General features: G+C 40.3%; 1 protein-coding gene across 1 annotated transcript in view; it reads left to right on the forward strand.

Moving 5' to 3' along the window:
- Positions 1-11,105, forward strand: part of IL1R2 (interleukin 1 receptor type 2) — a 34,465-nt gene extending 23,360 nt beyond the window's left edge. The window contains exons 6-8 of the mRNA XM_007959488.2: positions 5,519-5,654; positions 8,060-8,202; positions 10,957-11,105. Of these exons, the coding sequence (XP_007957679.1) occupies positions 5,519-5,654; positions 8,060-8,202; positions 10,957-11,105 (428 nt within the window). The remainder of the gene's footprint in view (positions 1-5,518; positions 5,655-8,059; positions 8,203-10,956) is intronic.
- The last annotated feature ends 1,554 nt before the right edge of the window (positions 11,106-12,659 follow it).

The following is a 12,659-nucleotide window of genomic DNA, read 5'->3' on the forward strand; positions in this document are numbered from 1 at the left end:
AAAAAAAAAAAAAAAGAATAGGCCAGTGAAAACCTTATGAATAGCAGTGAAACACTGTCTGACATACATTACTGGAAAACTTTATGAAAAGGCCTGAAACATTGTCCAACATAGTGCCAGAAGATGAGCCCCTCAGATTGGAAGACATTCAAAATAAGACTGGGGAATAGTTGCCTCCTCAAAGTAGAGCCAATCTTAATGACACAGATGCAGTAAAGCTTTTGAGACTTCCATTTGCTGATGTGGCAAGACTCAAAATGAGAAGTAACAGCTGCAAACATCCATTAATAATCGGAACATGGAACATATAAAATATGAACCTAGGAAAATTGGAAGTTGTCAAAAATGAATTGGAACACCTAAAAATCAACATCCTAGGCATTAGTGAGCTGAAGTGGACTCGTTTTGGCTATTTTGAATCAGACAACACATTATCTCCTCTGCCGGAAACGACAGAAATTGAAGAGGAATGGCATGGCATTCAGAGTCACAAAAAATATTTCAAGATCTATCCTGAAATACAATGATGTCAGTGATAGGATAATATCCATCTACCTACAAGGAAGATCAGTTAATACTACTATTTTTAAATTTACACACCAACCACCAAAGCCAAAGACAAGGAAATTGAAGATGTTTACCAACTTCTGCAGTCTGAAATTGACCAAACATGCAATCAAGATGTGCCAATCATTACTGGTGATTAGAATGCAAAAGTTGGAAACAAAGAAGAATCACCAGAATTTGGAAAATATGGCCTTGGTGATAGAAGTGAGCCTGGAGATCGCATGATAGACTTTTGCAAGACCAATGACTTACTCATTGCAAATACCTTTTTTCAGCAACATAAATGGCAGCTGTACATGTGGACTTTGGCAGATGGAATACAGAGAAATCAGATCAACTACATCTATGCAAAGAAGTGATGGAGAACCTCCACATCTTCAGCCAAAATAAAGCCAGGAGCTGAATGTGGAACAGATCACTAACTGCTCATATGCAAGTTCAAGTTGAAGCTGAATATAATTTTAAAAAGTCTGCAAGAGCCTGAATATGACTCCTTTTTTTTTTGTTTGTTTTGTTTGTGAATTTAGAGACCATCTGAAGAATGAATTTGATGCATTGAACACTGATGACTGAAAACCAGAGGAATTCTGGGATGACATCAAGAACATCATAGATGAAGAAAGCAAAAGGTTTAAAAAGACAGGAAAGGAAGAAAAGAACAAAATGGATGTCCGAAGAGACTCTGAAACTTGCTCTTGAATGGAGAGTAGCTAAAGGGAATGGAAAAAATGACAAGATAAAAGAGCTGAACAGAAGATTTCAAAGGGCAGCTCAAGAAGACAAAGTCAATTATTATAATAAAATGTGCAAAGACCCGGAGTTAGAAAATCAAAAGGGAAGAACACGCTCTGCATTTCTCAAGCTGAAAGAACTGAAGAAAAAAAAAAATTCAAGACCTGAGTTGCAATACTGAAAGATTCTATGGGTAAAATATTGAATGATGCAGTAAGCATCAAAATAAGATGGGAGGAGTATACAGTCACTGTACCAAAAAGAATTGGTTGATGTTTAGCTATTTCAGGAGGTAGCATATGATCAAGAACCAATGGTATTGAAGGAAGAAGTTGAAACTGCGCTGAAGGAGTTGGTGAAAAACAAGCCTCCAGGAATTGGCTGAATCCCCATTAAGATGTTCAACAAATCTCTATTAAGATGTTTCAACAAATGGACTGTTTCAACAACTGGAGGCACTTACTCATCTATGTCAAGAAATTTGGACAGCTACCTGGCCAACTGAGTGGAAGAGATCTATATTGGTACCCACTCCAAAGAAAAGTGATCCAACAGAGCTCTGGTAGCATAGTGCCTAAGGCACTTGGCAGCTAACCAGAGGCTGGCGGTTCAAACCCACCAGCCACTCCTTGGAAGGAAGGTTGGGCAATCTACTTCCATAGTGAAACTGCCCCAGAAACCCAAGGAGGGTTCATTATGAGTCGGGCCAACTCAATGGCACATAACAACAACAACATCATTAATATCACACACAAGTAAAATTTTGCTGTAGATTTTTCAAAACATGGTTGCAGCAGTATATTGACAGGGAACTTCCAGAAATGAAAACGATTCAGAAGAGGATGTGGAACAAGGGATATCCTTGCTGATGTCAGATGGATCTTGGCTGAAAATGATGAATACAAGAAAGATGTTTACTTGTGTTTTATTGACTATGCAAAAGCATTTGACTGTGTGGATCATAACAAATTATGGATAATGTTGAGAAGAATGAGAATTCCAGAACATTTAATTGTGCTCATGAGAAATCTGTTCATAGATTAGGAGGCTGTTGTTTGAACAGAACAGTAGGACACTGAGTGGTTTAAAATAAAGAATGGTGTGCGTCAATGTTGTATCTTTTCACCATACTTATGCAAGCTGTATGCTGAGCAAATAATCCGAGAAGCTGTACTATATGAAGAGGAACGTGGCATCAGGATTGGTGGAAGACTCATGAAGAACCTGCGATATTCACATTACACAACTTTGCTTGCTGAAAGTGAACATGACTTAAAGCACTTATTGATGAAGACTAAAGACTGTAGTCTGCAGTATAGATTACACCTCAACATAAAGAAAATGAATATCCTCACAACTCTTCCAATAAGCAACATCATGATAAATGGAGAAAAGATTGAAGTTGTCAAATGTGGTAGTTAAGGTTGTATGTCAACTTGGCTGGGCCTAGTTGAGTGGCTGGGTAGCTGGATGTAGTTATTCCCCTTGGTGAGATTGGCAATCAGTTCCATGGTGTCATCTACTGGAGCAGCTCAGTAGCTGCTTTGGAGATGTAGTTTGGTTCCAGTGTATAAGAAGCAGCTTTGAGGAAGGTCTCTAGCATATGGGATGCTTGAACCCTGCATGTAGCTGAGTCGTTGTTCAGCAGCCTGCCATGTTGCCTTGCCAATCTTGGGACTTTTTTTAGACTTGAATCAATGGCCTGCCATGTGGTTTGGTAATATCAGTACTGTGCCTTTTTACTTGTTGACCTTGTGTTTGTCAGCCTCAGCACCCAGCAGCTGCCTGAGTAAAAAAAAGCCTCCAGCTTCAAAGGGCCAGGATCAGGAGGCAGAGCTGAAGCTCAAGGTCAAGGGGCTTTCACCCAGCCCCTAGAGCCTGGCACTTTGAACTTAGACTCCTCGCCTCCAAAAATTGTAAGAATAAACTCTTTTTTGTTAAAGCCATTCCACCTGCTGTATTTTTGTTAGAGCAGCAGTAGGTAACCAAAACATCAAAGATTTCATATTACTTGGTTCCACAATCAACACCAATGGAAGCAGTAGTCAAGAAATCGGACGATGTATGGCACTGGACAAATCTGCAGCAAAAGACTTCTTTAAAGTGCTGAATAGCAAAGATGTCTCTTTGAAGACTAAGGTGCACCTAACCCAAGACAAAGTACTTTCAATCACCTCATATGCATGTGAAAGTTGGACAGTGAATAAGGAAGACTGAAGAGGAGTTGATACTTTGAGTTGTGGTATTGGAGAATACTGAAAGTGCCATGGACTACCTGAAGAAATAACAGATCTGTCCTGGAAGAAGTGCAGCCAGAATGCTTCTTGGAAGTGAGAATGGCCACTCACTTCTCACCTACTTTGGTCGTGTTGTCAGAAATCATTCCCTGGACAAAGATATCATGCTTGGTAAAGTTGAGGGTCAACGAAAAAGGGGAAGGCTCTCAATGAGGTGGATTGACACAGTGGCTGCAAGGAGGGGCTCAGGTATAGCAAGGATTGTGAGGCTGGCCTAGAACCAGGCAGTGTTTCATTCTGTTGCACATAGGGTTGCTCTGAGTCAAAGCTGACTTGACAGCACCTAACAACAACAATCCCATTTGGTGAAGACTCACTTCTCTCAGAACTGGAGATCCAGGCAAGCACAATCAAGCTTTCTATTTCACTGGGGAGGGGAGGTGTGACCTCACCCAAATGGAATGTCTGAGAGATCTGTCTTGTTAATTTCAGATCCTGAACTCTGGTCCTTTCCCAAACCAAAAAAACAAAGTCACTGCTGTGGAACTGGACCCAACTCATAGCGACCCCTCCTTGGGTTTCTGAGGTAGTGTCACTACAGAAGTAGAATGCCCAACCTTCCTTCTGAGGAGTGGCTTGTGGGTTTGGTAGGCAAGTATTTTGTAGCCTGGAGGAGTGGACTTCACTGCAGGCACTATATCCTTACTTCACAGTCTGCTCAACTCTGGAATGGGGAGAGGCAGGTATAGTGGGAGAAGTGGTGTTCCTATCATGTGAAACTTATCATTGACCTATTGACTCAAGTTCATCTGCAGTTTCCTGCTGCTGTCTTATGTTCACTGATTCAGAGTGCCCCAGGATTGAGCACAGATTTCCTGCTGTATTTCTTGGTGCATATGTTGGGAGGTCACAATCTAGACCTGCTCACACTGCCATCCGCCCGGAGTTGTCTTACTAGGTGGCTTTTAATAAGCTGAAGTACACAGCGGAGTCACAGGATTTCTGATTTAATGGATTGCTCTTACCTAAGGGAAATGTTTGAGGTCATAAGAGTGTTGAACAAGGGAGAAAACCAGGCATTCTGAGTCTAAAGTGGTGCCAGGTTCATTAAAGATCATTCCATAGAGAAACATTATACATGAGGAAGAAAAGAATGGGAAGGATTCGTGCTTTTCTCCTCCCATCTTTCCCTTTGGTAACCTAGAAAAAAATCACTTATAATTATTAGAGCAGGGAATCCAGTGTCATAATATTGCACAACTGCAAAGGGCACCACTCATTTACCATACAGCGGCTTTTTAAAACCAAAAAAAAACAAAAAAAAACCCAAACTCACTGCCGTTTAGTAGGATCCAACTCATAGCAAACCCTCCTTGGGTTTCCGAGTTGGTGTCACTATGGAGTAGATAGCCCAACTTTCCTTCCGAGGAGTGGCTGGTGGGTTTGAACTGCCTGCCTTCTGGTTAGCAGTCAAATGCCTTAGGGACTAAGGCATCAGAGCTCTTAATCTTAAGTAAAAGCCATCTGGGAATGGTGAGTTCTATATTTATTTATTTATTTATTTATGGAATCCAGTGGAAAATTTAACATCGAGACCCCCCCCAATAGTAAGAAAGAAAGAATTCAGACTTTGATTAGAATTTTTGAGGTAAAAAGATTAAACTGTGGAGGAAGGCAGTGCTTGAATCAGAATGCACTGCATGAGATGAGTGGCCTTATAAGGTCATTTCAGTTCACATATCCCCAGGTTTTTATCTGCCATCAGACCAGTTGATGGAAATGGAGAGCACTTGATAGATACTAAGCTCTGTGTGACTAAGATAATTTGAGAAAACGAAATTTCCTTGTAAGAAAAGAATGAGCTGATGAGGATTATTTGACAGGAGAGGGAAGAGTCCACAGTGCAGATTTGCTGGTGGACATAGGGAGCTACTTTTCCGTGTTGGGTTTGATAGTTTATGTGTGTGCCTTGCTGTATACAGGGTCAAAACTGACAATCCCATGTAAGGTGTTCCTGGGAGTTGGCAAAAAATCAACCTCCATTGTGTGGTGGACGGCCAATGACACCAACATAGACAGTGCCTATCCAAGTGGCCGAGTGACTGAGGGGCCAGACAAGTAAGTGGACTCCAGTTCTTTGTCACCTTAAAAGAGTCTTCTGGACAGAACTGTTGTATGACCTCTGTAGGACTCGCTCTTCCTTTTAGGGATAACGCCATCTCAAGTTTATAAATATCACATACATACTGCATAAAAATTAATATTTTTGGTTCTATAGTTATGGACTATTAGAATCTAAAACTTTGAGTTTTGCTGAGAATTAGCAGTTGTTCTTGTGAATCAAATGTTATATATTACCGTACAAGAGGTTAGTTCCAGTTAACTAGTTGATATTGATACTGCCTTTTGTAAATGTGTAATTAAATATTTATTACTTGATTTCTATACTTCACTTTTTGTATTTTGAATCTAATGCATTTCCATCTCCCACACTGCAACCTGACTGTGAAAAATTTTCATAAATCCTTGAAAGAATTTTGGGCCTAACCACAGTATCTATTCTGCCTCCTCTGCTTCTTGGGGAACTATGGAGGACTTAGAATGTAAGGAAGGTTGATATTAAAAGAAAGAATTCTGTTCTCATAAACACTCATTTCTAGAACGTGTTTTCTCACTCTGAAACTAGAACAATCAGATCTCATGAGAATCATTTAAGTGTGAGGAAGGACGACATTAAACATTCCAAATTTCTAAGTAATTTTTTAATTACAGTTTTCATACTTTGAATTAACATATATTTTTGCTGCCAGCCATTATATTAAAAAAATGTCTTTCTACATGCAATTTGTTACATAGAAATTATGTGTGGTTAGCACAATCATTTGCTTGCAAGTATTGTGAAAGGCTTGGCCACAGTTCACATGCCTTCCCATCAACTTTTCATACTCTTCATTTACTTAAGGGATCATATTTTCTTCCCCAGAGATAAAATACCCCCAGTGGATCCACAACAAGAATGTTTTTAATTCATACGGATAGTAGGGAAGTGTGTAAGTCCAGACTCCATAACATTACGAATGTTATCCTGACTAAGTCCTTCTCCTGGTCTGTCTGCAGACCTTCTATTAGAAATTGAGTTTCCATAAGGAGAGTCAGCAATGGAGAGGAAAATGGGATTGTTCAGTACTGGAGTTCTGGAAAGTCCCTAACCTTAAATATGCAAATTATTTATTGGTGGTACAGTGGAGTTTTCCAAAATTAGACATTTGTAGTCCCATCACTTGTTCTTATTTGGCTGTTAATCAAAGGCCCTAAAAAATAAATTTTCCATTATCTAGAAAAAACTGGTTACTGTAAGTTCTTACTGTAATACATCTTCCATTTCAATGACCAGCATTTTCCATGACATTCTTGCCTTCAGGATAGGCTTAAAATTCTCCTAAGAAGTAACACATGTAAGTGGTGTTTGCTTTCAATTTGGTGAATCTTTAAATCAGTTTAAGCACAAAGGATGGTCTTCTCCTTTTTAAAAATAATATTTTGTGTTTTTAATGAAATTTTGCACAAATTAGGTTACCATTTGACAGTTTCTGGTAGCGTAGTACCTAAGGCACTTGACTGCTAACCAGAAGTCTGGCGGTTCAAACCCATCAGCTACTCCTCGGAAGGAAGGTTGGGCAATCTACTTTCATAGTGATACCGCCTCAGAAACCCAAGGAGGGGTCGCAATGAGTCAGGTCCAACTCAATGGCACATAACAACAACAACATACAAAGAGTTCAGAGACATTATTTACATTTTTTTTCACAATGTGTTAATATTCTTTTAAATTATATTCTAACTGTTCCATTTCCAGCACCCTAGCTTCCCTGCTCAAGTTTCTTCTCATTTTTACGTTAGAGTAATTGTTGACTTTTTGGTCTCATATAGACTTTTTTTTTTTTTTTTAATGGAGCACATAGGCATAGGTAGTATTCTTCATTTTGTGTACAAATCTGTTATTTTGCTAAAAGATGACCTCAGAGGATAGCTTTAGTTCAAGGTTTAAAGAATATCTTAGAGTGATATCTCATGAAATCCTCTAGTCTCAACTGGTTCAATAATGCTGAACTTTTTAAGAATTCAAGTTATGTCTGCCTTTTTCTTCTGTTCTGTCAGGGTCCATCTGTTGTGTTTCTGATCAGAATGGTCAGTAGTGGTAGCTGGGTACCATCTAGTTTTTCTGGTTAAAAAAAACAAACCCAACTCACTGCTGTTGAGTTGGATCCAACTCATAGTGACTCCTCCTTGGGTTTCCGAGGCAGTATCACTATGGAAGTAGATTGCCCAAACTTCTTTCCAAGGAATGGTTGGTGGGTTTGAACTGCCAGCCTTCTGGTTAGCACTCAGATGCCTTAGGCACAATGCCACCAGAGCTCCCTTCTGGTCAAAGGATGCTTCTAATTGAAAATATTTGAATGTCTAAATTATAAGACAAACTTGCATTTCAAACATCATATTTAAGTAAAGTTTTCCTCATTCAGGGAATATTCAGAAAATAATGAGAACTATATTGAAGTGCCATTGGTTTTTGATCCAGTCGCAAGAGAGGATTTGAACACAGATTTTAAATGTTCTGTCACTAATAAAAAGATTTTTCGGACACTACGTACCAGGGTCAAAGAAGGTAAGTATCTGGGGACATTAAGGTGGAAAATAACACCTTTAGCGCTCGGTGGATGATTGGCAAAGCTACTAGCTTTCCGGATGATTACTTGGAAAGTCCTTTGCATTTCCTCTAGCAGAGCACTGAAAAAAAGCCTCTGATTCTTTAAGATTTATATGGAAGGGTGAAGGCTGGGCCTGGAAGGTTTTACCCAAATAAAAAAATTAACAGCAAGCTGATTTTGGAAAGTAAAGATAAAATTACTCTGTGATAAACTTTCATACACCCTTATGTCCACAATGGGTTTTGCCCTGGACCACCAGGATCAGCTTTCCTCACTTAGTCTTTAGATGAGGCAGATGCACTCTTCATCCTGAAGTTGAGAGTCATCATCTTCCGGGAGCAGGGGACTGGGAGAGACCTAGGGTTCAGGGCAGCTTTAGGGTTGAAATCCTTCATCAACAGGAAATAATTTACAGGTCTACAACTAAAACAACCCAATGCCTATTTAACTAATAAAAGCCAAACTTACTGCCATCGAGTCTATTCCGACTCATAGTGACCCTTTAGGACAGAGCAGAACTACCATATAGGGTTCCCAAGATGATAAGTCTTTATGGAAGCAGACTGCCTCACTTTCCTCCCGCGGAGCGGCTGGTGGATTCAAGCAGCCGAACTTTTGGTTACCAGCCGAATGCTTTAACAACTGTACTCCTGATACTCCTCCCTTCTCATTAAAGAAGAGGAATACTAATGTAATTAGGAGCTCTGGTAGTGTAGTGCCTAAGGCACTTGGCTGGTAACCAGAAGGCTGGAGGTTCCAACCCACCAGCCACTCCTCGGAAGGAAGGTTGGGCAATCTACTTCGTTAGAGAGACTGCCAAGGAGGGGTTGCTGTGAGTCCGGTCAGACTCGATGGCACATAACAACAACAACAAACAGAAGAAAAGAAATATTCAAATGATCATTTTTGACCAAATTCATTTTCCTGAATGTTTAAATATTGAGCAGAACAGTGAGACAAATTTATTTAGTCTCTGTCAACATCCAGATCAGATAACAACAGACAGGCCAAAATGATCCCCAGCCAGAATCTCACTTATGCCTCTGCTGCCATCACACAAGCTCCAATTGCTTCATGATTCTGTGTTTTGTTGGGGAGGCAGCTGCAGGCATACTTAAAACCAGACAGCTGAGGATGTGGTCACGCCTTAGGCCAGAGGATGACAACCCCGACGGCAACAGTTTCATTTCTACAAACACAGTGGGTGGATCACTGGCATCAGATTCACCTGGGTCAGTAAATTAACACTGCAGATCCCTTTCCCTTATCACTGAGTCAAACTCTCCCAGGGTTTGACCAAAGGCAATTTAGCAAGTTTCTGTCATATTTGGGAGCTCTGGTGGCATAGCGGGAGCTCTGGTAGCATAGTGGGAGCTCTGGTAGCATAGTGGGAGCTCCGGTAGCATGGTGGCTAAGGCACTTGCCTGCTAACCAGACGGCTGGCGGTTCAAACCCACCAGCCACTCCTCAGAAGGAAGGTTGGGCAATCCTACTTCCGTAGTGATACGGCCTCAGAAACCCAAGAAGGGGTCGCTATGAGTCGGGTTTGACTCGATGGCACATAACATCAACAACAACAGGTGGCATAGCACGTAAGGCATCTGACTGCTAACCAGAAGGCTGGCGGTTTGAACTCACCAGCCACTCATATTAAAGCTTGAGAACCACTGACACCTAGGACAGACATGCAAAAGATGGTATTTCAGAAATTCCTATGACAGGCTTGGTGGGAACAGCTGAGGGCTGCTCAGACTTGACCATGGAAGATTCAACAAAAGCAGAATCCAAGCACTGGGATTCAGACCATCAGCCAAAGGAGCACTGTGGTTGTCTGGTGCTGACCCTGGGAGGATGTAAAATCTTCATTAACAAAGCCCTCCCCCCTGCCTATCATTCACTGGCCTGGCCATGACTGATCCCAGGGAGCGCAGACTGAGGGCACTTTCACCAGGACTGCAATGCGCATCCAGTGGCTACTCAGAAATTACAGCTTTCCTTATTCTCCCCTGTGCCCCCACCCCATGGATTTTAAGTTTAAGAATAATTTGGGAAATTTGGCTGAGATTGTGTTGATTCCTGGAATCTAAATAGACTATGGCAATGACAGTTAAAAAATTTCTAATTCTGGCCTCAGCACCAATAAAGCCTGTGTTCTTTTGTTTACTTTTTTTCCCTCTTCATTTTTCTTCTATATTTTCATAAGACAGAAATATCAAGAAATAGAATATAGAATAGCTAGATCTAAACAGTCTTATGCCTGAACTTAAAGCTCCTATTCAATGTTTGTTTTATTTTCTTTTGTTACTTTGTTTTATCCTCATGACATCCAGGCTCACTGGAAAAGGGAAACCATACCATGACAGCATCATAGTTGGTTAATCATAGTTGGCTAATCAAGGTCTAAACAAATGACTTACTAAATGCCCATTTCCCAACTGCGGGAACAGGTTAGATCCTTGAGGCCCGGCCTTCCTCCTCTGCATTCTGTCTTTCTGATGGATTTTTTTCTACCCTGCTTGTTTCTCCAATGCCACAGACATTTTTGTTAAATATACCTGATCCTTGTTTAAAGGATATACTTTCTGAAAACCAAACCTCGTATATCAGGAAAAACTAACAAACTCCCATCCCTTTTTCCCTGTTGTCGGCCCTCACTATCCAATATGATGGTGAGAAACTGTCCCCCTGACCTGCCTCTGTTCTTTCCACAGCCTCTACCTTCTCCTGGGAGATTGCACTTGCTCCCCTCTCACTGGTCTTCTTGGTTTTTGGAGGAATCTGCATGCACAGATGGTGTAAACACAGAACTGAAAAAGCGTATGGCTTGACCATGATAAAGACCGACCATGAAGATTTTTAATCCCATAAAGGAAATAAAGTAATTCAAGTATAAACTGCATCCTTTATTATAGAAATGGCTCTGCCTCTTTGAGAGATTCTGTTTATTCCTCAGTTATTAACAAAGCCACGGTGTTTATCGTTCACTTGTAGTAAAGCACTGAAGCACTATGCACCTTGTATCTGAAACTGAATGTCATAGTGTATTTGTGGGGATATGCTTGGAGCATGTGTGTGTGTGGGAGTGAGTAGGTCTACCATTTGTGACCTATTTAAAAGAGTGAGGGGCCCTTAGGCCTTAATAAGAGTAAAAATATCTAAATGAGTTTTGAATTCATTCATTTATTCCTTCTACAAAACTGTGTTAAAAACTATTTGGGGAAGGCTCTTTGGGAGGTGTTGGAGATACAAAGAGAAGATTGATTTTGGCCTCATACTCTTGTTTTTTTTAAATTTTTATTGTGATTTGGGTGACAGTTTACAGAGCAAATTCATTTTCCATACAGCCTTTCACATACAGTTTGCCTCATGACATTGACTGCAATTTCCCATAATGCAACAGCTCCCCTCCCATTTCCTCCCCATAGTTACCTCTTCCCTGTGTCCTTCTATCCATGCACTCCTGCCCCATGAACTGTCTCCCTGTGCATATACAACCCTTCTCCCATGATTGTTCTTTGCAAGGAGTATATCTACCTAATGTAAATGTTCAGCTCATGTGGCATCATGCTCTTTTAAGGTTCTGTACATGGGATCAAATTGACAACAACTTGGAAGATTAGATAGGAGCCTTATGGGCCAGTGAATTGATGTTAAAGGGGCAGGAACAATTCAGAAAGGAGGATGGGAAGGTTGCACACCTACAGAATGTCACCAGTGTCACTGAGCTGTACCTTGGAAACTGCTGAATGTGTGTATGGTGTGCTGCATATATTCTCAACAACAACAACACAAGAAAGTATTTTTCTTCGAAAGGAAATTAATTTTGGGACTGGAAAGCATGATTTAGAAATACTAAAGAGGAGGAATCAGCAAGAATTGGGGAATTTTTGAAGTCATCCAAAAAAGAACAATTGAAATAGAGTGGACTGTCAGAAAAACACACAAGTTGAAACATACTAGTGACTGAAGAAATTGGCCCAACATAATAACAGTGGTCTTGAAAATAGAGGAGAAAGAAAGGATATTGAGATAATTGTATACAACTTGGGGAAGATAATTCAGAACCTCTTTTGCAACATACATCAAAAAAATTCCAGATACATCATGAATTAAATTTAAAAGGAAAAGGAAAATTGGCATGGGCGCCTCTTACACCTCTTCAAGTCTTTGTTTAAATGTGACCTTTTTAGAGGCCTTTTGAAAATAGTACCTCCTTTCCATCTCTCCCTGTCCTGTCTCACCTGTGCTGTGTTTCACCACAGTCCTTGTCACCACCAGATATTTCATGATACACTTGCTTGTTCATTTATTTACCTTCTTTTGATAAAATAGATACAATAAAACATTTGCCTTTCTAACCATTTCTTTTTTATACTTTTTTATCCACTTCTTTTTAACTTTTTTTTTTTTTTAA

Source organism: Orycteropus afer, unplaced genomic scaffold (genome assembly GCF_000298275.1).
Source record: "Orycteropus afer afer isolate SDZICR_OR568_19922 unplaced genomic scaffold, OryAfe1.0 scaffold00017, whole genome shotgun sequence".
Lineage (NCBI taxonomy): Eukaryota > Metazoa > Chordata > Mammalia > Tubulidentata > Orycteropodidae > Orycteropus > Orycteropus afer.